Source organism: Gopherus flavomarginatus, chromosome 1, assembly GCF_025201925.1.
Source record: "Gopherus flavomarginatus isolate rGopFla2 chromosome 1, rGopFla2.mat.asm, whole genome shotgun sequence".
Taxonomy (NCBI): domain Eukaryota; kingdom Metazoa; phylum Chordata; order Testudines; family Testudinidae; genus Gopherus; species Gopherus flavomarginatus.
The window spans coordinates 292,720,044-292,746,598 of NC_066617.1; the positions used below are offsets into that span (position 1 = coordinate 292,720,044).

The 26,555-nt window shown below is 39.6% G+C and overlaps 1 protein-coding gene and 1 pseudogene across 4 annotated transcripts in view; both read left to right on the forward strand.

The window, feature by feature from the left end:
• KLF12 (KLF transcription factor 12) overlaps positions 1 to 14,745 on the forward strand; it is a 367,145-nt gene extending 352,400 nt beyond the window's left edge. For all 4 annotated transcript variants that reach the window (XM_050950134.1, XM_050950124.1, XM_050950116.1 and 1 more), the window contains one exon: positions 5,575 to 14,745. In XM_050950134.1, coding sequence (XP_050806091.1) covers positions 5,575 to 5,756 — 182 coding nt within the window. In that variant the 3' untranslated portion in view covers positions 5,757 to 14,745. The remainder of the gene's footprint in view (positions 1 to 5,574) is intronic.
• Positions 280 to 767, forward strand: LOC127038905 (neo-calmodulin-like; annotated as a pseudogene).
• Positions 14,746 to 26,555: the final 11,810 nt, after the last annotated feature.

Below are 26,555 nucleotides of genomic sequence, written 5' to 3' on the forward strand. Positions count from 1 at the left end.
CTCTCCCTTTCGGAATTAATTTGGTGGTGATATAGGCACTGCCAGATGACACAGGTACTCCACATTGGGCATTTTGTTACGAGTGTATTGTAGCAATAACTTTCTAAACAGTGAGAAGTAATTGTAAGGCTTTTCCATAGATTTTCAATTTGGCCCTGATCCTGCAAACACTTACATGCATGTGTAACTTTACTCACATGAGTAAGCCAGGGGAAATAATCCTGCGCTCGGCACCTTCCCACCATTTCCAAGAGAAATCTCCCTGTTGTCGTATGTTTGATGCTATTCTCAGCTGAGGTCTGTGGGCTTGCAGACAGCGTGGGCTGATAAACTGATGGAAGAGCAGATTGGGAATTCAAAGAAGTCTTTTCAGTATTTGACACAAATGGCAATGGTGTTATAACAGCAAAGGAATTGGTGGCAGTGATGTGGTCATTTGGTCAAAACCCAACAGAAGCTGAGTTACAGGATATGATCCTTGAAGTAGGTGCCCTGATGGCGATGGCACAATTGATGTTCTAGAATTTCTGACCGTGAAGGCAAGACAAATGAAGGATTCAGCACATGAAGAAGATATTAGAGAAGCATTCTATGTGTTTGATAAGGATGTCAGTGCTTATATTACCACTGCAAAGCTTCATCGTGTGATGACAAATTTTGGAGAGAAGCTAGCAGATGAGATTGATGAGATAATTAGGGAAGCAGACATAGATGATGATGGTCAAATAAATGGCGAACAACTTGTACAAATGGTGACAGCAAAGTGAATACATCATACAGAAAGTGTTAACTTTTGTACAAAATTGTTTAATTGCCTTTTCTCTATTTGTAATTTATCTGTAAAAGGTTTTTCCTATACTGACAGAATATGCAAATATGCTTCAAATCCTTTTGAAGTTGTATTTTTTCTAATTTAATTACAGTTACTCACCCTTTACTCCAACAGCACAGCTCACATCAGCAATGTTACACGTATGCATGTTTGTAGGACTGAGTTCCAGGTTTGTCTGGTTTTTTTTTAACTTGCTAGGGGCTTGGTCCTTAGGTCCTTACTCTGTTTTTACTCAGGGAATACTCTCACTGATAGCACAAATATTTCAAGAGATGGCTCTAGATTAGTGGGACTGAGTGAGTGCAGATTCTGCCACTACTTCTGTGATAAATTGGTAGTAGACCTCCTTCAGTTGCATCATTCTACACAACAGATTATACTGTCTGGGGAAAATTTAGGCCACAGTTAAATCTGTGCAACTCGACTCAAGCCAATTAGGTTATGTGGATATAAGAGGGTAGAATTTAGCTCCCTGTTTTAAAACTCTTCTCTTTCAAATCAGACTTGATTTTCAGGTGTTTTGATCATTTATTTTTTCTTATCAAAACCAGAATTTTATCATTTGACTATTTCACAAATCATAGAAGTTAGAGGTGGAAAAAACCTAGATGATGCAGCCCATCTCACTGCCAGTGCATTTTCTTCCCTACAGCATATTTTCTAGTGCATGCAGTCTAATTTTTAAAATGTACATTATCATCAGCCTTTCAAAATTATGAATACTGTTGTAAGAAAGGTCCACAGAAGAATGGTGAAAAGGACTAGAAGCATGGGAAGATTTCCGTGCAACAAGAGATTGAAAAGATTGGGACTGCTTAGTGTAGGAGCCCGTGGAGCTCTGGGCTGTGTCTTCATGCCTCACGGCACTCCAGGCTGGGGCTTCAGCCCTCCTATCATCTGCATAGCTAGGACTTCATGCCCCCTGCTGCCCATGGAGCTCTGGGCTTGGGGCTTAGGCCTCCCCGTCCTCCCCCCAGCACCAACACCTTTGAAGCTGTGGACTGGAGCTTCAGCTCCCTCGCAGCTGATGCCTCCCTCCCCACCCAAAAGTATGTGATTAACGTGCTAAAAAAATTAACATGTTCATTTTGTTTTCAGTTAATCACAGGCATCAATTGCGATCAGTGAACAGCCCTAATAGATAGATAGATAGATATGGATAATTAGAACAGTCACAATTAAAATATATAAAACCTCTTTTTACAGGACATAAGCCACTAACTGCCTGAGGGTAGAAAGAAATTTCCCCAAAGTCAGGTTATTCCATAATTGTCTACAGGGGAGTTGAAGCATTTGGCAGCAATCCCTGTTCCTGGCAAAAGCTTCAGTAGAAGAACACATCAATATTGCAGAGGAGAGTCCATATGGCAAAGAGATCGCTTTTGGTGCATGGCCCTCTCCCCTGTTCACAGAACTGCATGAAATAACTATTTTAGGATGTCTGAGTGTCTGGATGGGGAAAGCGAGGGAGCACATTCTTTTGGTGATTGATCTTATGGAAGTGGTCAGGTTAGATGGGAAGGAAGTGATTGTTTAGGGATTCCGGGGCCTGGGACACAGCTGAGGATAGGATATAGGTTGGGAAAGGGTAAAAGCTAGCTTTTACTAATTGATTAGGCCTTGTGGCACTTATTCAGTACAATGACATTCTTAACGTGAAGTCAGTGGGACTTAAGCATGTGCTTAACATTAAGTATGTTCTGAAGTGCTTTGCTCTGAGAGTAAGATGGGTAGGGAGAGATAAATCATTTAATAACAATAATTAAGGTACTTGGGAGGGTATCATCTGGACTAGGACAAAGGATGTTTTGGGGAGATGTTAAAAATATCTGAGTTATTAATAGAAAGTAGAAATGACTAGTTCCATTTTAGATTTGAGTCATACCTGCAACTTATTAAACGTAATTAACCTTGCCAAACAATAGCAGGGTTATTTTGGACAAGAAAATCAACATTACTGACTAGAACCTTGTCCTCCCACATTGGTCCTTTTTCAGTCCTGCCTAATTCATTTAAACCATAAATTGTACGATAGTAGTCATGCTGCAGAACTCCACCAGCCACTTCTCTAGGACTAAAAGTGCACTCTCATTGAGTTGCCTTACTTTAGCTCATATTTTCTGACCCATCAGATTTCAGCACAAAAACCAGGAAGCCCTAAGGTGGAGCAGGAGATTAGAGGGCAGGTCATCCCAGCCCAATATGGGAAACATTTTGCAGCTTCATTGCTTTTTTTAAACTCCATTGATTCACAGGGTTGGATCAACATACCCTCTGTGTCTGAGATTTCTGCCTCCTTTTCTTATCTTCTCTTTTTTCTTCCATTCCTACCCACAGTTAGTCAAAGTGGAATGGGGTGATTCCAGGCTCATTCCCAGTACCAGTTTTTCCAGAGCTGAACAGGCAGGACTTAATGGGAAGGGAGACTGGCTGCTGAAGCTGAAGTACTCCAGCTCAGTGCCACAGAGCCACCTCCTTCTACATCTTCCACATACTTCTTACCTGCAGGGTTGTCATCTTAGGGAATGGCCCAGTGGAAGTGGTTCACTACTTATCTCTGGTATATCTCATTCCTAGTTGAGGGCAGAAGCCAGTTCCCCGGCCTTCCTCCTTCTTCCAGGTCAAGGGACATTAGGGCCCTTTTGTGGGAGGGAGGCTGTGAGAGGGGGAAGGCCCTCAGTCTTACAGAGCTCTCGGAACTTCAGGTAATCTGGATATGATTCAGATAAGCACCCATGTACCTTAATGTACTGCACTTAGACTAACTGCATCCCCACTTTGCCTTGGAATCTTCTATTATCAGAGGAACCAAAAAGATCTGTTTAAGTTAGTCTGAATGAAAAGAGCTTTACAATGTGTTGAGAATGAAGGCACAGCGATAGAGTGACGCATGCTGTAGTTAGAAATCATTCATATGACGTGAGGAGACCATTAGTATAGATCTCCCAGGTCAGATGGAATATTGTACATTTGTACAGCATTCCACACCAACTGTTTGTGGCAAGGATATGTAAGAGAATTCCATGGCAAATCTGAGTATGTTTTGTAGCACTTTGTCATTGGCAAGAACACATAGCCAGCCATCTGCCAGTTAGCTCATGCTTATATACCTCATGTTAGCTGCAGAATTTCCAGAGCCAGATGCCATGCACATCCAGAACACAATAAATCTTATTCAGCATTTTGCATGCAATGGAGGATCACAGAAATAGATTGTCAAAGTTCCTATCCTCCTTATTGCTTCCAGATATATGTTGTAATCAATTCAAAACACAGAATACTAGATTGTCTTTGCAGTCATAGTTTTATTTCACCATCAAACATCAGAAGCAGTGCAAATTGTAGGGTATTAGATGGCATATAGGTACAGTATATCCTAGATGGTTTGCAATAGGTATAAGTCTTATTAGCTCAAATGTTGTTACTGCTATACCTATATATGTGTGCAGCATATGAATTCTTTATAAAGTCACAAGCTGCCATTTCATCTGGAGATTTCAGGTCTTATCCCTCTAAAACGTGGCAACAATTTTCTGAACTGGGAAATGAGTGAGATTTTTTCTTTGAAATTATAATGTGTTCAACAAGTGTTTGTTGACTTTTGGAGAGACACCTGCAGGGAAGTGCTGTAGGGGGCCAAGGTAAGCGTTCTCTCACTGTTTTATGTAATTGAAGTAGTATTTTGCAGGATTCCAGGGAGCCTAAATATGAACCAGAACAAGAGTATAAATAAGCTAGGGCAGATGGTTTCTAATAAAGAAATCATTGAGGTAGAGATGCTTTTTTCCCCATAACACTGCTTGTGGCTAGCTGATTTATCAACTGCAACCACAGTATACCTGATGAATTTCTACATTCTAATTCAATTTGCCAATGGAGTTCCTTAAAGCACATATTTATGTGCACAAAAACGCCTCAAGCTGGTTTTCTTTGTCAGTTTTTGATGCACACTAGACTGCTGAATATAGGAGATACCCAAGAGCAGTTAACATGTCACCACAGAATGCTGGAGTGGTGAAGGAATTACATAAATGTGCGGCTTGTCAGAGAGATAGAAATGGGTTTGCATAACAGCATTATTGTTTTGTAAATGATAAAATAGGGATGTTTTGAATTATTCTGCTGGTGTTGTATTGACTGATATAGAACCTGTATTATGCAGTGCACTTTACTTTTTTAAGTACAACATTTTCCAGAGCATTCAGAATTGGCCTAACTCTGATCCCATTGAATTCACCCTAACTTAACAAGAACAAGGAGAGAGCCTCACTGATGGCTCTTTTTCTGTTTATATTGAGAAATATATTTTATTTTTATAGACTTTTTACAATGTGCTAGTAAATGTTCTGTTGTGTGGTTTGTAAAAATGATGGAGCCTTTCTAACAAGAGACTTCCCTTTGGCATTCTGCCTTTGAATGAAAACTGAGGAGAGTCTGCCATTTAGAGAGCAGGTGTGGACTGGGGAAGTGCCAGCTAAAAGGATTCACAAAGCTCTGTCCTCAGATTGTTGTTGCCTTAATCCAGTTGATTCTCTTAGTCATGTGACTCCTGTAGGACTGAAGAAATCTGGGCCAAAATATTTTATCTTATTCTGCAAATTCAGAAAGTATAAATTTTGAAAATTTTCCTTAAACCGCCCAGAGGCAGTGGGAGTGGGATGCATGCAAAAGGGCTTGGAGTGACTGGGATCAGCTGAATAGAAAGTCACTGCCTGTTTCTTTCTCTCTCTTGTCTATCCTAGGAGAAAAACCATACAAATGTACCTGGGAAGGGTGCACCTGGAAGTTTGCTCGCTCAGATGAACTGACAAGGCACTATCGTAAGCACACGGGAGTGAAGCCATTCAAGTGTGCAGACTGTGATCGCAGCTTTTCCCGTTCAGATCACTTGGCACTGCACCGCCGTAGGCACATGCTGGTGTGAGAAACGCTACTTATCAAGCAGAGTATAAGAGCTGGGTCTCTTAACTACGTGCATTCAGCAGGGCTGAATCCTCTTCTACAGTGTTAACACAAAGGGCATTCCATAATGTCCGTAACAAAAAAGCAGGAAAAGAAGTGCCACTCTTCTCCTTTCCATCTGAAGTTAAAGCCCCCGAGCATGGCAACCCCCCAAAATGTCATCATGTTCACCTGGGAGATAGCAATTTAAATGCTACAAAAATGGGCATTATTTTCCATGCTGTGTCCTTTAACAACATTTATGGCCTGTACATTTTCTCAGCTGTTGGACATTTTATTCTTGAGAATTATTGCTATTTTGATTATCAGATAACAACGCAAACCAATGACAAAAACAAGACCTCTAGACCTTTAGTATTCCATTGTCTCCCCCTTTTTTGAGTACCGTCTTATCATTATATAAAATATACCTGATCTGTGCTACAAACAAGCTGCATGAAAGTCAGTGAGAAGATTTTGCTGGAGAGGTTCCACTATCTGAAGTGTAGGGGCACTTAAGCAAACTTTTGCAATAATGATGGTGGCGTTTTACTATTTCACCACAGTTTGTCATTATGACCTAAAGGACATCAAACATGTAACCTTTTCTTTTTCTTAGATTTTTTTTTGTTGAAGTCTGTAAAACAAAATGGGGTAGCAGCATTTCAGCTGAAGTGCAGTATAAGCATCTATCCTCTGCTGTGGATTTGTTTAGAACAGTTCGTATAGAAGCTACAAGCTACTGCCCTGTTTTCAAAGTGCAATTTTTTGTCACCCAGGCATCCTCCCCATCTACATACATGTATTTGATTACAAGGAAACAGTGAAACAAATCTTATATCCACTTGCACCAAGATTAGTGGCGTGGCCATCCATAAAATGGAATTGAATGTACCACTGCTAGTGAGGAAAAGCAGAAAAGAAACAGCTGCATCTCAAACAGGTGAAAGCAATAATGAATGAAATGGCTTTCAAGACAAAAACATAATGAGGACTTGCAAAACCCAATCTTTGTACCAACTAAGGTGGCTGTAAAGAAATAGCACATTGGATTTTTTGTGTTATGTTGACAGCTTACGCTATTCTTTTTGATGTTTGTTGGCCTGCTAGGTACCACAGTTAAATATTTTCATTTCCATCGAATGTAATAGTTATTTTGTGGCTGGAAAGGTGAGACAGATGAGGGGGTTGGGAAACCCCCACTGTTAATGGGTTAATAGAGTAGAAGAGATGTTCTCTGAAAGAGATGATCCACAGGGTTCTAGTTTCCTCACTTGGAAGTACAGGATAAGGAGACATTAGTCAACCCAGTATGCTATAAATAACCCTTCACATGGGATCCAGAGGTTGCCACTGCAGGCTTCTTCCACCCAAACCTCCTTAGTTTACATGAATGCAAATTGTTTATCATTCCCATGCATCCCTATAATTGTGAACCAATTTATATTAATTAAATTGTATGGTTAAAGAGAGGAGAAACTCTTAGCAAGCAATTGTTCTTTAAAACAGAACAGGGTTTTTTTCTTCTTCGTGAGGATCTGTTATTCAGCTCAAAGTTACAAAGAGCCTTGGTGAAATGTTGTGTTTGTTGAGATGTTTATAGTTTAGAGATAAAAAGTAAACGCATAACATCTTCTGCAGTACACTTAATTATGAAAACTTGGTTCCAGGAACTAGATAAATTAAATTCATGATGCCGCTTGATGCCATGATGTTTGACCAGTCTGAATTAACTTCTGATTCTGAAATAACAATTATTATGTTACAGGGCTTCTTAAATTAAAACAGTCTTTAAGAAAAATTCAACCAACAGCTGAGGAAGGCATAATTAAACACTAAAACAAGCGCAAATAATTGAAGAATAACGTTAAAGGGACACTACTGTATAAAGATTGGCAGGCCCAAAGTTTGATCATCCCTAAATACATTGGTAAATGTTCTCCTGATACTGAACAATTGATCAGCTCTCCCAAATAAGAGCATCAAGAGGGTTCAGCTCCAGCTCCCCAACTAAAAGAGCAGCACCAAAAAAAAGTCTTTGTTGTCACTGCATGAGCTTGCCTCTTCCACTTCTCGTTTCCTGTCCTATTCTCATGATCAGTTAGGTCATCTAAATCCAAAAGAAACATTTCAATATCTAGCCTTCTCGTAACCAGCACTGGAGACTCCACTGGAAAGTGAAAAGGACAGTGTAATGGGCTGTGACTGAAACAAACCAAGAGCACGCTATAGGTGGGTGAGTTGTCATGGGGTCTCCTGATTATGCAGCTGAGATTTTACTACTAGTGTTGCATCCCTCCTATAAAGGATTGATTGATCAGTGTATGTGAGATATGATTAGCATTGTCTGTAGGTTACATTTCAGACCCACTTGTATTAACTTCAGTGTCCTTTTAAACATACCATTCCTTCTAAAAACATAGAAAAAGGGTTCAAGCACATGTCAATGTATGAGATTTCTTTTAATGCGCAATCAGCAATTACTCAAGTAGCAGTAATTGAACATAAGGAACCAGAATTTACTTTTGGCTGATCTTTACTGGTGCACAAAAAAATTCCCTTCAGCAAATAATGTGGTGTCTCTTCTTTTTATTTTTTATTTATTTATTTTATTTTATTTTTGGAGCTAGTTCATCTTTAGAAAACAAAGTTTATTGGCCAGAAGGAGATTGATAAGCCTGTCAGCGTAGTTTTCAGGAACAGCAGTAAGGGATGTCGTCATTTCTCTCATCTGGTTGCCTATTCATTTACGTATTAAAAACACTGCAGCGGATAACAGAAAGGATCTGGTTGTACTCTGGATTAGACCAATGTGCAATGGGTAAAGCCATTAAAATCACTGGAGTTACACCGTCTAGCACAAGGGACATCAGAAACAGGTCCAGAGGCAAAAGTATCAAATACTGGAGTTTTCTGACAATCCCTCTTGATGCATTCTCCAGTTAGGAAGATTAAGATAAAATATCTGTGTGTGAAAGACCTTTCATGTTGCTATTCTATCCAGATAACCTCTCCAATCAGCTATGTCTGCCTTTGGGGTTTGTAGGCACTCACTGAAATTAATGGTGAGCTTCATTTGTATATTTGAGCGCACAGAATTTGTCCCAATATGTTCATTGAGACCATTTTTAATGCTTCTGTTCTTGGTCTGAAATGATTTAAGAGAAGTTATCTTTGAAGAGAGATCTGAACTTCGTCTAATTCCAGTGGTGTTCTCAGACCAAGGGTTTTGCTTCAGAACTACCTCTATCTTTTGCATTCATGCAAAGTCTGATATTCCCTACTATAATTTCCTCTAAAATGCCAAATTCTGTTGCAGATTTGCAACTTGAATGGCTTACAACATAAACAGCATGCAGGAATATCTGGTGTCATCTTTACCAACACACTAGATCTGTACATATGCAATTGTAAAACACAAATGTGAACCATCCCATTCTTGCAATAAGAGCAAATTTTTATCCTCCTCAGTGTGAATAAATAGTAGACGGGAAGTGCACTGTATGCATTACAGCTTGCATGTGCACTTATGCTACAAAGTGCTACACTCCAAGTGATTTTAAAAGGCTGTTTTTGGTCTGGACAGTAAAGCCCAGTCATCAATAGTATCTGAAAACATATTGAACAAGTGTTCTCTTTGATACAGGATTTTTTAAACTTTAAATTTTCATTCCTTTTTTTAAACACCCAAACGATCCAGCACTTTGAAATCAGCTCCTAGCAATGGCAGTTTATAAAGGAGATGAAGATGCAGTATTCCTTATTCTCCACTTTCTTATACTTGGCACCATTAAAAGTAAAATAGGTTTAAACTAAGGTGCATGTGAAATTGTTAGCTGAAATAATGTATAATGAAATTAACAGTGTTAAAAATGCCATCAGCAATATCGTTATTTGGGGTAAATTCACTATGCAGAGAATGGACAAATGACTGAGCAACACCCCAGAAATAGTAATGGAATAATAACAACCACACATCTCATTTTCCATTAACTGCATAGAAAAAGTATCCCAGGATGTCATTGATAAATGAATCGTCTGATAATTAATGTTCTTTAACAGAAAAATTATCTTTCTGCTTTATAGAGGGTGGATGCCTCAACATGGAAATGAGTTTACCACCATTGAAATCTTTTTTTTTAAGAGGTCAGTGAGGTAAAGTGTGTCTTATACAGCATACAAAAATAGAGACTATTCGACATGTCCTCCCTGCCCCAATACACGCACACATCCACACCTGCATACAAACACTCACATGTTCACATACCTCATTACATACGTAATCAGAAACAAAGATTTAACCATGATTTCAAAACCAGATGAAAAATTGGAAATATTTAGTACTGTAAAAGAAAATACCTTCACCTTATTAAGAAACCAGCTTGTATTACTGTATTATGCCTTTGCCTGTGTTTTATAACTGAAGATGTACATAAAGATATTTCAAAACTGCTATATTTTCACAGTTTCATTACAGAGTAACAGTAATTGTGTAATGTATGCTTAGCAAGTCATGCCCATTGGTACTTTTAAATATGTTATATCCTAATCAATTTCAGTAGGAATTCAGTTTTTAGTATGAAACCTAACTATAAGGATACTGCATCTTTAAAAAATAGAATGAAGGTATTTTACTGTACTTGTAACAGTTTAAATATTCTGTAATATATGTGATAGTCTAAAAGTATTTTCAAACTTACAATTTTACACAGGTTGTAAATAGTTTAAATGAAGTATGTTTAAAACAAAACTTTTAGTTTTCATCACAAAAAATAAAATTAAAACCTGCTCAGATATGCCTTGTAAAACTTACACACAGTTAAAATATAGGAACTAAATTGTTACACTTTGTCAGAGCATGTTCAGTCTGTGCAAAAATGTAGTGGCCATTTGTCTTGGTTTATTGCCAATGGTGTTAGATGCAATGAAGCCATTTTGAGTCCTTGGAAGCTGAAAAAGTCAAAACTCAAAATGCCTTAGTCTGAACAAGGTAAAAAACAAACAAAAAACAAGAACAACTGCATTGGTGCTTTTTTTCTAGTCACTAAAATGCACGAAAGGTACAGTAGCATCAGACTCTTGTTTAATTTATTTGTTGTGTTTATCTTCCCCTGCTAAAATGCAGTTTGAATGAAAGATTGCATATCTAAAACAGATGGTCAAACTCTTTGCTGATTCCAAGGAATTTAGTCTTTTAGGTACAGTTGCATGTCAAGATGAAGTGCTACAGGAAGATTGTGACAATTCTAGTGTACATATACTTGTAACAAGGACCACCCAAAGTCCACTTACAGACATGAAACAGAAACTGAACGTGCTGTTCATGAGCATTAGAACTGATGGGATGTTCTTATACTTTTACACAGCAATAAGTAGGATCCTGTTATCAATAAAACAAAAATTAAATTACACTTGGACTACATCTCTGCAATGCAGAAACAAACACAAAGTGCCATTTGTTTTTTCATTTATTAAGATGTTGTGCTAGATCTTCTTTATCTGGTCTGGTCTTTTCACAAATCTGCAGGAAGGAAATGTGTTGTAATTTGCAGGTGAATCAGACCACACCAGGTTTAAATTATAGGTGGAGGTCATTGCCCCGAACTGTTTTAGGTGTCCCTCCCAATTTATGGCCAATTTGCTTAAGAAACATCCAGGCATCCACGGTATTCCCAAATGAAATAATCCAGAAACCAGCAATAAAATCAGTGTAACGCTAGCAACTATTTCTAGAAGAATAATGCAATGCATTGTTTTTCAATGGAAATTCCTTTGAAAATCCTCTCCGTTGGTTTTGAACTCTTGAAACTTAGATTTCACACATTACTTCTCTCCTTTTTTGCCCTCTTGTGTAATATCCCTTTTATGAAAAATTTAAAATCACCAGGGAATTAGCTGAAATACTTTAACAGTCAGCAAAGAATGGATCACTCCCTTTTTTTCGTTTTGTGATAAGCGGATGGGAGCCTGGAGCATATTTAAATAACATTTGCAGATATTTTTAAAATGATCTAGAGAGAGTTTTTTATGTTAAATGATCTTACTAATCAACTGTCCTTGACAATTACATTAATAAATTAATTGATTTTATTATAGAAAATAGCCAGCCATGACAACCAGGGCTTTTACACACTGTCTCTCTTTTTACATATAATCTTAAATGTTTCTGACAGAAAGTTGATTAATTGATGTACTAATGGACTCTTAAAATATCTCAGTGGTGTCATTTCTCAGGCTTTTTCTGCTTCTTAATATGAACCTACTGAAGATCAGAATTTAAACTGAAGAACATTACCTTCTGTTCTTAAACAATGCAATGCAGATCATATTTTTAAAATAGCTTCTCAGTTTGTAATTGCAGGTTTGCACATATTACATTTTGTGTATGCAAAAATCCACATTTGTGTGTGCTATTTGAATCGTATAACATCTGCTTGATTGCACAAACTGAGACAGGATTCTGTGTATACAAAAATAGTTGTGAAGAGAAAAACAGCAGGTGCAAATTTAGATACTACTTTTGAAAATGTGGGCCTATGTGTGCAAAAACTACTGCAGACAGTGTGTGTCAGTTAAACACGTTTCATTACCACTAGTTTAGTAACAAATTATTTTTAATCATATCAGCCATCAGTGGATATAATCACATCAGGACATGCAAATATTTATTCTGTGTCATCCTGAATTTAATGTCCAGACATTAAGCATATAAAAGAACTCAGTGCACACTGGGATGGTAGTAGAGCATCATAGAATATGTCAACAGAAGGCTAAAGGGCAAAAATGGCTCCTGTTTTGTTTTTTTCTGTGTATGTGTGTTTTCTGATGGAACACTGCTAGAAACAGGCCCCCATAGAAATCTCCTTTAGGGGGATTGGTTTACTGCAGCAGTATGTGTCAGTTGGCCATTCATAAAAAAGGCAGTATAGTCTTCATGATGCAAAAATGTGCAATTCTTCTTGCTTCATTCTGCAATACACACACACCCACACACAGATACTTGCTTTTAGTTGCATTGATTGCCAGTATTTCTCTGTAGTAGTTGTTGATTTCATTGATGTTGGACTATGAAATAAACTGTATTAGCCTTGTCATGTCATAGAATATTATGGACACACTCTTGCTCCTCAGCACAGGCAAAAATTCAGTGGGAATTCTGGTTACTATAAGAATACAAGATTGAGCTCTTAGTGATAGGGATTCTCTAGGGCACTGTTGTGTGAATTCATGATCTTCAATGTTTTCCAGAGTTTAGTCTGTCAAAAAAAAATCAGCAAGCTGAAATACTAGTGACTGTAAAAATGCTTGATCTTTGTGTATTGTTGGACACATTGATTTGCTTCATGAGATATATTTTTGTATGTTGCTAACCCTACCTTTAAAATGCATTTGCAAACATATACAGTGTTCAGCATGGTATCACACTGAGATGTGATGTGATATGATTGTTATGGACTGTATTGAGATTAAGACATAAGCCATGCAGTTTGGAACCAAATTTAGGTACCAACATTCTCTAAATCCAAGCCCATCAGATTTTGGGTTGGGCTTATCAAAGAGACAGTTCTGAGACACAGTTTTTGGATTGGGGCTGAACTTGTCCAAAATTCAGACTAGGTTTTATCTTGAGTTCTGATTCAAGCCCATTTCTAATTGTCATATATATACTTCTAAAGACAACTTCTTTCTCTCCCAATAGTTCTGTAAGTATAAATGTGTTTAGCGTAAGCTCTCCAACAAACACCCACACAACACATTCCCTTTACCTGTTGTCTGTTCCTGAAAAATTATATCTTCCATTTGCATACAAAAGAGAACATAAACAGTTATAAATTCAGACATCAGATCTTTTAACATCCCCCACCACCACTCTTCCCCCCCTTCCTACCCCCCACATACACACTTGCTCAAAGTGACTGAAGAGTTGAGACACTATCTACATGTGAGGTCAAAAATAATATTAATTTAAAGTGTTCTGTCAGCTGTGTTTGTGAAGAAACAAAAGAAAAAAAATATCATTCTTGGCCAACCCAAACATAGATGAAGCAAATTCCACCATGATATTAGGTGTAACACTGAGGCCAGGGTTGAATTTGGCCCCATATTTTTCCCTTCAGCTAGGTCATTATTTTTGTAAGCGCCAGTAATTGTTCGTATGATCCTTTTGTGTAAAAATACAAAAACATCCCTTACTTTATGAAACTATGGATTCGGGACTGAAGCTTCACAAAGTGGAATAATATGTACAGCATCTGATTCTCTTTCCTAGAATATGATGTGAAAGGTTCACTAGTCCATAAGCCGACAGAGATAAGTGTGTCAATAGAAAGTCCTGTACTGAAAAGAATTAAAACTACCAGTGCTAGCAAGCAGATGTATTAATTCCTTAAATCTTTCTTTTGCTTTCTTTTCAAAGGGTTTTAACTGCAAAACATTTCTTTAAAAAAAATCATCTAAAGATCTAATTTCCCAATAGTTTCCTCTGCATTTATATACTATGTAGTGTTTAGGCAACATCTATGTTATAAGTTTATTAATATTAAGTAAGTGTTGTTCTTGTATTTATGTATAGTGTATGTACTGTAAATATACTCAGAGCTTTTTTCCTCTTACTGTAAAATGGTGATTTTTGCCCTATGATAATGTAAAGGGAGTCCCCACATGAAATTCTGTCAGAGGATGACTATTCCAGTCTATTCTCAAAGATTTAAATGAAGAAGTGTTATTGTTTCTAATAGTGTCTCAGACATATTCTGTTGGTGCATTGCTTTTCTGTATTCAACTTTCCTATGAATTGAGCTGTGAACTGAAATAGAGTTTAAACCTTTAAATGTATGCATTTGTATAATTATCTGAATGGAGGCATGAAGGTTAAATAAAGCATTTTGTATAGAACAAACCCCCTAATTATTACTGTGGGTGACTCAGATCTTCTGAAATGCAGTTATTAACTTTTTAAATTAAACCTTTGTTACAAAAATCTTTTCTGTAAACATATAGTGATTTTTAATAGATTTGTTATGAAATAGATTTTATTTGCTTCTGTAAAAGCTACCATACAAAGTATAGATATTTTTACATCTGTGTAACATGCGGGGGCAAATCAGAGTAGCACTCAATGATATAAATGGGAAAGTCTTAGGATGATTAAAAAAAATTGCTTAAATATGATTATTTAAGGTCAAATTTTTCACACATTTCCAGTAATGCTCTAAAAACTAGTTGAATACTTTTCTTTAAAAAGGTTAGTGTAATATCTTCTATCTGTGTACTGAGTTACCACTACTGTACGGTATCTTAGTGCCTACTAAGTATTTAAAAATGCAAATATGTCACACACTCACTCTCCCTCCCTCTCTTACCCTTTCCCCCCCCCCCCAGCCTATAGGGGAAATAGCTTAATTAATTTATAGTTTCTTTGAATAAGGATGCATGTGTGGAAGGTATCTATGTGCATGGATGCATTTTGTGGGGGTGGGTGTGCACACATAGGAGTGGGGGAGAGAGAGAATCAATTATTGAAGGAAAGCTGTGGTAAGTCAACAGGGCCGGTGCAACCATTTAGGCGATCTAGGCGGTCGCCTAGGGCAGTGACATTTTGGGGGGCACTATTTTCTTCAGCAGTGACCGCGGCGGCCGGATCTTCAGCCGCCCCAGTTGCCGCCGGCATTTAGGCAGAGAGAGCTGGGGCAGGGGAGCATGGGGAGGGCTGCCTGCAGCAAGTAAGGGGGGGACAGCACGCAGGGGAACTCCCCGCCCCAGCTCACCCCTGCCTCGTCTCCTCCCCAAATATTCCGTGGCCGCTTTACTTCTACCTCCCAGGCTTGCAGCGCCAATCAGCTTAGGTGCAGCAAGCCTGGGAGGCAGGAGAAGTGAAGCAGCCATAGCATGCTTGGGGTGCTCGTGCACGGAGCAGGGGTGAGCTGGGGCAGGGGTAGGGGTGCCTCAGAGCGGAGGGTGGGGAGCTGCCGCAAGGGGGGCGCCTCAGAGTGGGGGCACTGGGGGGGAGGGCGCAAGGTGGAAGTTTTGCCTAGGGCGTGAAACATCCTTGCACCGGCCCTGTAAGTCAAAAAAAAAAAAAAAAAAGTAGTTTTTGTATTTGGTTTAGAAATTGGTGGGTTTCAGCATGATTCCATATTCCAGGACTAGGCCCTCTGAAAGTTCTGTCTCCTGGACTCATGAGCCACTCTCTCTGGTAGCTAATTTCTCCATGGTTCTAATGGAACATTGGGAGATCATGATCACAAGGGACAGGCAAGCTCTACAGCAATTAGGACCAGTCCCAAGGATGATTGTGAATACAGGACAGAGACTTGAACTGGACACTGTATTCTTTGGTGAAATTTGTTCCTAAATCTGAACATTTCCCTTTCCTTCACATTTCCATTTGTTCACTTTTAACTGCTATAATTATTTTTCTAATTGAAACCAGAGCTTTAAATGATTAAGGCACAGAAACAAATAAACAATGTGCTTTAGATTTGGAGACCTCTGGGCTTTATCAAAAAATGTGCATAAACCAAAGCCATACCCAGTAAAGTATAATTACAGTCTCTTAAGCCACTGATGTATTTTAAATATATAGTCCTGTGTCTCCCCCTGCTCAGAGTTATTACTGTTGTCTCCCACACAATATGTTGTTTGTTCCCTTTCAGAGCTCTGCCTGGATTTAATATCTTTCTCTCCCAACAGTGCTATAAGTATAAAATACATCACTTCCTGTTTAGTCTGTTCTCCAATGAACGCCTACGCAGTATACTCTCTTGACCTATTGTCTGATTCTGAAGTTATTTCTTCCATTTGCATGAACAATAGGCTAATTGTCATCTACTTTTCCCTTTTGTTTTTTTGGCTCAATGTGTTATTTGAAGTGCTGAGTCTGTTTGTACTAATTAGTATATTTGTGCAAAGTGATTTTCCATTAATGTGAGCAGCAACAGGCACGAGCAGCCGCCTTCATCTTTGATCATATAGACACTGAATCAGACAACTGAGAGCCATTTGTTATCTGACGATAGATTCGATAGACAGCAGCCTTGATCCTTGTGATTCATTACACATCACAAATAGGTCTGTTCACTCAAACCTGTATTTGTGGATGTGTGGTCTGGTTCCACTGTGCAGGGTGAGGTAGATTTGAGAAAACTGAGCCAGAGTGCATGCTCTCCCAATGCACTGTTGCTGAGGAGCAAGTGGTAATGGTCCAGGACGTAATAGAGCATCTACTTCTATGCATATCTACCAGCCTTTGTCCCCCTACAAAACTAGGAAGTTGGAGCCGCAGAGTGCACTAGTACTTGATAGGTAGGATTCTTCCCCACCCCTGGTGAAATTCCCAATGTATTGTCCAGATACTCAGGCTGTGCACTGGAAAATATTTTTTTTCCTTGTTAACCAACCCTCATCAGGTATTATACCCATTTTATATATGAAGAAATAAAGACAATTAGCAAAAGTTTGAGTGGTCTTAACTTCACACAGAGAGACAGTAAAAGCTGGAAATTAAACCTAAAATTTCTGGGCCTCCATTCCCCTGATTAAGCCATTAGTCAGCAGGGCTTCCATCACGTAATGCTTTTATCCACTCAGTTGCTGACAATGTATTCTCCTGTTGGACACTTTTCCCAGGAGGCTTTGAGGGGCCTGAATTGCAACAGTAGCCCCTATCCTTGCTCTTGAGGCAGATTGACAAAGCTATTTATTGTCTCACATATTTGCCTTAGCATAGATATACAGCCCACAATAGTCAGGGCTGCCACTTACAAAGAAATGAGTAACTAGATGTGGCCAATGAGCTCAAACACATCAATATTTTTGATCCTTCATGGTTTTTTCTAAATTTTGCACAGCCCCATATGCGGCTTTACTGTACCCTTTCTTTGCTACCTTTCTGGGTCACTGGGGAGATTGATCTATAAAATTCCCTTGTAAAACATTTCAAATAACCAACTTTTTCTGGGGTGATTTTTATTGTGTATGTTTCTGTGTCTGCACAAAATGTTAATAGACAGAAACTAACAATAAAGTGCAGAATGGATACAAATGCAAATAGTGAAACCGAGGTATTTGCAAAGCTCTATAAATCTCTGCTAAACATAGGTTTCATGTTTAATCTTTATATTCAGGTACATCTCAAGGTTATCTACCTCTGTGAAGCTCACTGGAGGCTTTTGTGATTTGTCATCTGCTCCATTTCTTATCAGTTAAAGGCATTTCCTCTTGTAACATTTATTGTTATCTGCACTGTGTGTTTCTCATGAATGCTATGTGTGTATTGGATTCTGCTACACAGAATGGAAAGAGTCATTATGTTTCCATCTAGCTCTTGATCAACCAGTTCATAAATGTGTCATGTTCAGTTTAATGTAGGTATGGAGCAGTTGACAAGTGGCCTCTGCCTGTGTATATGTTGTATTTTCTGAAATACTATGTCTCAAGTGACAAATAAGAGATTTGCATCTCCAGAGAAATGTGCTCTTTTTCCCCCTGGCAACCCATGTCACTAGGAGATAAGGTTTTGGTGAAATATGTCAACACTAAAAGTTATTGTAGAAATTACACAGCATCCCTAGATGCACATTGAAGAACCTAAGTTCATATATGCTATTATGGAAAATCAGTCCAATGGTTGTGTTGTGTTTTGAACCAAAATAATGTTAACATTACACACCAGCATTAACAGCTTCTTCCACTAGACAGCATTAAATATCCTACAACAGTTCTTACATTCTAACAGAGGCAAAACCTCAGCCCTGCAGCAACAGAGAGTCCACTGGTTGAGAGGCCAGTGTACCTCTGCAAGGAGTGCTCAGGACTTACCTCATACCTACAAAAGTCAGATCCCAGCAGGGGCCACAGGATCTATCAGCAGCACAGCTTCTACTCTTCTGTCTACCTCAAGGAGGGAACACGATGGAGTCACAGAAAGAGACATCAGCCATTGCGCTGAAATAGCCTGTGGAACTGCTCCATAGCTATTCCTTGGCCTGGTAGGAGAAGTTCATTTAACATCCATTCCTGTGAAAAGATAGCCAGAGGCCACCCCAGTACTTACATGCTAGGAACCTGTATTGTTTCCCTTAATGTGGGACAGCCCACAACTATAGTGCAATCTAAGAGTTAATATGGTTTCTTGTCCTTTTTGTCTTAATTTTCCTTTTTCTGAGGAAAATTTTAATAAAATACACCATTACATTGCAAAGTGAGAACCATGTCCTGCCACGAGTGCAGGGGACTGGACCTCTTGAGGTCTCTTCCATTCTACGATTCTTTGTGGTTCTATGTCATAGGCACCCGGATTTCCATGCAGCTCAGAAATATCAAACTGCATGCTGTCTCTGTAAGTAAGGACTGCCATTGGTCCAGTCCTTGCACTAAATCATTGCATGTCTGGAGCTGAGAAATGGCATACATTTCCAGCTCCAGACTTGCTGCTTGACCTCTGAGAGGGATGGTTGTCCAGTGGCTATGTCACAACCCAGGTTCAATTCCCTTCTCCACCACAGACTTCTGTGTGACCTTGGTCAGATGGGATTCACAAAGCTGTTTCTGTGTCTAACTCCCCATTGAAATCAATGGGATTTAGATGCCTAAATAGCTTTGTGATCCTCACTCAGATACTTAGGTCTAATTGACTTCACCTTTGTGAATCCCACCAAGGTACTTAGGTGCCTAACTCCCATTGATTTTGTCCCACCTATACAATCACTTTGGGCTAGATTCACAAAGGAACTGAGGCTTGGTGGGACTCACCTATCTTTTAGGCACCTAGAAAATCACTGCAGGTGGATTACCTATAGCTACAGGAAGACCCCTCCCATCAGCTTAGGTAGTGTCTACACTGCAGCACCACAGTGGCACAGCTGTAGCAGTGCAGCTGTAGCGTTTCAAGTGTAGACAAGCCCTAAAAGTCAGAAATGTAGGGAGCCAGCTGTTTGCTTTCTCTAAAGCTGCTTTGTTTTAATTTTATTTGATGTCTACAAGTCAAAGCCTTAGCATCTTTGTTTTAGTTAAACAAAATACATGGGGCATTGCACGTGTATATTAGATACAAGTTTCTGGCCTCCAGCTTTGGCCACTCCCCAGACGAAATGCTGAGTCTTGTACCACAGTAGGTGTAAATCTGAAAGTTTCATTTATCAAAGGGCATTACTACAACTACAAGAAAGGTACAATGAGAGCCTGGGGCTCAACATTTGGTTTGCCATTTAGTTCATCAACAACTAGGAAAGTCTGATTTCTTGAGTTTCCATCATTTATAAAACATTTTTGAAAGATGTATGCAACTTGGACACTGTTACTTCAGATTAAAATCAATTAATAAACAGTCAAATGGGGACCGTAGTTGCCATATTGATGTTTTAGGGAAGAAACTAACTGTAAGTAAATTTACTAGTTGCGCACTGTTGTAATAATTAGGGCCAACCAATTTACCCTAATTGTAAGCTTACTTGTAAAATGTGAGTGAAAGTTCATTAAATGTCACAATAACCTATAACAACAAATGATAATTGGAAAAGGTGCAAAAGGCAGACAGAATTAATCAAGACAAAAAAGCCTACTGATGTAATTCACTCATGCCTAGTAAACAAGAAGTGTGGTTCAATCAATGAACCAAAATTGGTATGTCAGTGACAAAGCCTAAATGGTGGACAAAACAATGAGAGAATTCCACCTATCACTCCCTTTTGGGATCCTTAAAAGAAAGATCTTCAGAGACAAGTGAGCGCTGACAAACTAAAAGAAGAGGAAGACGCAAGCTTCACCGTCATGACTGCCACCCCCACCATCTTTTAGGACCATGGGGCCTTTGTTGTCCTGATCCTGAGAGAGGTCCTCACTCGACCAGAACAAGAGAGGGACCCAGATGACATCATCTCCTGCACTGGATCCAGCTGAATACCAACCACTACTGGGGTGTAAGACTTTGTTACTCACCCCCTCTTTGAGTGTTCTGTTCCTTCATTGCCTTATTTCTTTTCTTTCCTATTTCTCTCCTTTTGTCTGCTGTTTAATAAGAGTCTGGCTTATATATTTTGCAACACTGCTGTGAGCCTGTGACCAAAAGAAGGCAGCTAAAAGTATTGTCCTAATCTGCCCAGTGCTGATACTAGTTTGCCATGTCTCAAAGTGGCTGATAAGACCATGTGCCCTGCCTGTGTTTTTTCAGCCGTGAGACTGCAAATGGGGACAAAAGCAAAGACTGGAGCTGTATTTTCTATCTTTGCTGTTGTCTTCTCCCCACTTCTCTGGTGGTCTTAGAAACAGCACCAAAGAGTCAATAATAAAAATGACACTTATCTTTGCCATTGCTTTTCTATTTCTGGTTTTGACCACAGCTTCTAAATTAATATGGGACTTGGGCACCATGGGTAGCAGGTATAATAGGCCAGAGTAGGCTAAGCCTTCCCAGCACAACTGCTGCTGACCCTCCACCAGATGCCAGGGCGACAGTGGCCCCGTTTCATCCCTTCCCTGCTGGGAGTGGGCTTCCATCAGAAGTCATAGCTTATGCACCACGCAGCCACCTGGAAATCTGCACGGTGCATAGAAAATCTCAGTGTTCTCCACCCGCCCGTGGCTGGCTGCTCCTTTCCAGGACTCCATCCAGGTAAGCAGCAGGCCAGCAGCAATTAGAGGTACCTGAGGGGTAGCAAATGCTCCTCCCAAGTTTTTTTATATGTTCAAGTTTTGCGATGGAGGGAAGTGCTCAGCTCGGTGGAAAGGCGGTATAGAGGGGTTGCTGGGCTGAGTGGGGAGAGGGAAGGAAGGGTGAGGCAATCTGTGGAGGAGGAGGGGATGGCCAGCGGGCAGCTCGGCGTTGGGGCTGGCGCTGGGGCTGGGCAACCCAGAGCGGTTCGAATAGAGGTCCTCTGGCCGCGACCCATGGTGGTTTGGACAGGGGTCCTCTGGCCACAGGGGAGGGGGCGCTCAAGGCTCTGGTGGACAAGGGGAGTGGTAGGAGTGGGGCGTTAGGCTGAAGGGACAGAGCCACATAGCCTCCCTGAAGTAGGGGCTCACGGGCCAGCCATGTTGGCATGTCTCTTCTGAAGCCTGCTCCTGCTGTCATTGGAGACTATATCAAAGCTCCCATTGATTTCAGTGGTGTAAGATCAAGCCTTTAATCCTTGCAGAGAAGGTTATGTGTGTGCATAGGAAGAGACAGCATGTGCAGACTGTATACAGTGATGTATACTCTAAATGCTAGTCAGTACTAAAAATTAAACCAAGGATGCCCAATATCAAACATACCTGCTCAGCCTTTCATCAACCATGGCTGACCACTCAGGTTTGTCTGTTGACATAAATAGAACCAACTTGTCTTCAGAACTTCCCACTGAAAGTGAACTCAACCCCTCATTCTCAAAGGATCAGTCCACTTCAAGCATCAGGTGCTAAACACAATTTGGCCCCATTCATGCCAGTAGCCAAACTGTGTTCAGAGGGCCCCAGGGTGGGCTGTGCTTTCTCTGTGTATCCTCTATCTGATGTGATATAGATATGTAAATACACTCATTGCCAGCCAGATGGGATGTTGTAAGGTTTAATTAATGTGTGCAAAGCACTTGGAGATCCTTGGCTAGGAGGCACTCCAGAAAAGCGAAGTATTAGTATGCTTATTTATTATGATGATAATAATACACTGGCTGGCACTCTCCTTTTGTGTGATTGAGCTGGTGCTCTTCTATCTGGGAGGAACACATGATGGAGTAGTGTGGAATTCAGGTTTTATCGGCATAAGTTTTGAATGGCTCACAAGCCGAGAAAGCAAAACTGGGTCATACAGGTTATGCCAAAGAACTCCCAGTTAAACCTTTATGCCTCATCACTCCTTCACAGCTTTGTACATCTCACATGCTGTATTTTAGAAATGTTTATGAGAGTTTAAAAAAAATAAGTTACTTTTCCTCTCCTTCACCCTGATACCCAGCTTCCTTAATCTCACAAGTCCAACTGTACAGGCCTGGGAACGAAAGGAAAAATATAATTAACACTTTAGAAACATTTCAAACTTTACCTAAAATACTTTTATCCAGAATAATAACACCATTCTCAGGTACAATATTTCAGAATATACCAGACCTATAAAGCAAGTGTTTTGTGTCCCACTGAAAATCTAGATTCTCCCATTTTTAGTGGCATGAAATATCTATGTCTAGCCCTGCTAGCTAATACTATGAAATATTGGATTTTAAGGGCCTGTTCCAACACTCAGTGAAATAAACGTAAACCCTGGCAGGCTGATTATTTTTAAATGGCAGGTGTTCAAAGCTGCTTAGAGTTGGAATCTCAGACACAATCCTGAGGGAAAATAATTAGAAATTGTAGTTCAGTAGAGACAGTCAAATGTGCAAGATTAAATGAAATTTATTACATGACTATTAGTTTACCTCTTGGATATCACCACAGCATACAGGGCATATATTCTACACTATAGATGGAGTTATAGATAGTGAGCTGTGTGCACACTATCGTCAGTAGCTTAGGCAGTATTTTCAGACAGATATATACTTTCACGGTTAAAATACAATGGAAAAAAAAAAGAAAGTTTACAAGGAAAACAAAATTGGTGGCCTCAAAAGTTTACATGCAGAGTGGAAATGAACTTGCTAGTGGACTTACCATATGTGGCTAACCAAAGCACATAGAATCATAGAATATTAGGGTTGCATGAGACCTCAGGGGGTAACCCATTCCAGTGCTTCACCACTCTCCTAGTGAAATACTGTTTCCTAATATCCAACCTAGACCTCCCCCACTGCAACTTGAGATCACTGCTCCTTGTTCTGTCATCTGCCGCCACTGAGAACAACCTAACTCCGTCCTCTTTGGTAGTTGAAGGCTGCTATCAAATCCCCCCTCACTCTTCTCTTCTGCAGACTAAATAAGCCCAGTTCCCTCAGCCTCTCCTCATAAGTCATGTGTCCCAACCCCCTAATCATTTTTGTTGCCCTCGGCTGGACTCTCCAATTTGTCCACATCCCTTCAATAGTGGGGGGACCAAAACTGGATGCAATACTCCAGGTGTGGCCTCACCAGTGCTGAGTAGAGGGGAATAATCACTTCCCTTGATCTACTGGCAATCTACTAATACAGCCCAGTATGCTGTTGGCCTTCTTGGCAACGAGGGCACACTGCTGACTTATATCCAGCCTCCCATCCACTGTAATCCCCAGGTCCTTTTCTGCAGAACTGCTGCTTAGCCAGTCGGTCCCCAGCCTGTAGCGGTGCATGGGATTCTTCCATCCTAAGTGCAGGACTCTGCACTTGTCCTTGTTGAACCTCATCAGATTTCTTTTGGCTCAAGCCTCTAATTTGTCTAGGTCACTCTGGACCCTATCCCTACCCTCCAGCATAGCTGCCTCTTCCCCCAGCTTAATGGCAAGTGGCATGTCAGCAATTTATGGAACTGAAAACAAGGCAATTAGGCTTCTTTTGGTATCAAATTCTTCACAAAAGAAGAAAATGTGAAAACGGAGAATTACAGAAATGTTTTTACACTGCAGGCTCATTAGCTGTATTGGGTGGAGAAATTGCTAATATAGTCTCCACCTGCCGTATTGTGTGTGAAGGATTTACTTTATGTTCTGTTCATCACAACAAACGGACCTCCCGAGTAGCAATGTGCACTGTTATATAACATCTAATTTTGGGGTTCAGAAGGCTTAAAATTCAAATTCGGTCATAATTATTAGGTCACCTAGGAATTCTGGAATAGTTTGTTTATCCTGATTTCAGCCTGCTATGTCCAAGAAAATGCACTTAATTCAATCCAGGTGACTCTCCATTTAATATAATCTTGTCTCAATTAGTGCCACCTTGACCTCTACTTGTGAAGTCTGTTTTGTGGTCTACAAGTCTAGCTTTAAGTGCTCGAACACATATTTTTCCATTCAATTTGCCATGATTCTATTATGACCACAAATGCACTCCATATCAGGAGCTCCATGTGCTCTTTGCAAGCTGCAAAGAAGGTTTTGTAATAAGGCTGAATCTAAGAAGGTTAAATGATTCCCAAACTGACATTAGCTTTGATTTTTTTTCTAACCAATATACTGTGGACCAAATTCATTGCTGGAGTAATTCTGTTGACTTAATGGATTTATTTCAGGTCTGAATTTGGCCTACTATGTTTATTCAAAAGGTTCAAGCCACCAGCAGTTTATTTCAGTTCTTAGCTGTTGGGATCAAAAATAACAGAAAAGGTGATCTACTTTTAACTAATGGAAGCCCAGTGAGGTTAGTTCATTGATAATCTAAATATAAAGCAGTAAGAACAGCAATGCAATCAAGTGCATCAAATGCCTTGCCTCTTGGCACCGTGATTTTTAAACCCATCTGGTATTTCAAGCCGTGGAAAGATTGCTCAGAATATTTATCTCTGTTAGTGGCAGAGGAACAGAAGGTTTATTTTTTAATTGAGAAGAAATGCAATTTCCACTATGGAATGGAATATTTGTGTTGTGTAGTTCATTTCAGAGGCAATAGCCAAAAGGAATCTTGTCTTGTTTGATCAATTCCAGTACGGGTATTTGTAAATTGCTAAAGGTATAAATATACTTTCAGTGACAGGATGTATAAAATAGGCTCAACTACTGACATAAATTAATACATGAATTATGTTAATTCTGGACTACAAATCCTGCCACTACTTCAAAGGGCTTGAATGTTTTAAGATTTGAATTATACATCAAATCCAGACATCCCAGCCCCCCCGAGTGATCTGGCAACATTCACAGATATCAGATCTATGCTTTGCCAGCTAAGAAAATTGGAATTGCTGAAAGGTCCTAGCAAGCTTGAAATAGATACACATCTATGTAGAACACTTAATACAGATAGGATTAGGCATTACATTTCTTGGGATATAGGTCAGAATGTCAGATGCATAAGTTATATTTTTTCATGTAAATTATATGAAAGCCACACTAACTGGCATAATTATAGCATATTACAGAATAAGGAAGCCAAAACTGCACCTAGTTACAATGCACAGACGTATTTCTTGCAAATACAGTATAAAGCTTATTTTATACACAGAGACTTGAATAGTGACTGTGTTTTGTAAATGTAAGGGAATTTTTTTTTTGTGAGTCTCATGATATTTGGGTGTTTTCTTAAAGCCCCAGCTCCTGGAGTTACGTGATTATGGGAGAATCTCAACTTTCATTTGGGGAAGGGAAAAAAAAGAAGTTTTCAGCCCTCGTGGTTGCAGAGAAACATGAAAACTTGAATCCTAAAGGCTCAGAATCCAGAAGAGAAATTAAAATAACACATACTTAATTTTTTTTTAATTGCATGACTTTTAAGCCAATGTCATGGTGGTGGCTCTGATTGAGGGATTTCATTGTCCTTAGCAATTCAAGTTCAGAATGAGTTTGATTAGAGCTAAAGTTTCTGCTGGATGCTCAAATGGTAACTGACTGTCAAAGGTTGGTTCAACCTATGCCTGACAAGCTGAGTGTGCAACATTTTATTTTGGATCCAGCCCATGCTATGCTTATCGGTGTCTTTGTCACATCCACAATAGACTAGTGCAATGTGCTGCCAATGGGGCTACATTCTAAAAGAAAATTCAGAATGTGATAGTGCCAGCTCTCTTGCTATGTAAAGTATCACCCACTTTGAATTACATCCTGACACTCATAGGTAGCCAGTGCATCTCCTGGGGCAACCGCTTATGTGCTGTCAGCTGATATGCCATGTTTCCAGCACATCCCAGAATACCCTGTGCTGGACTTGGGAGGAGCAGCTAACATAAAGACCTTTATCCCACTGTGAG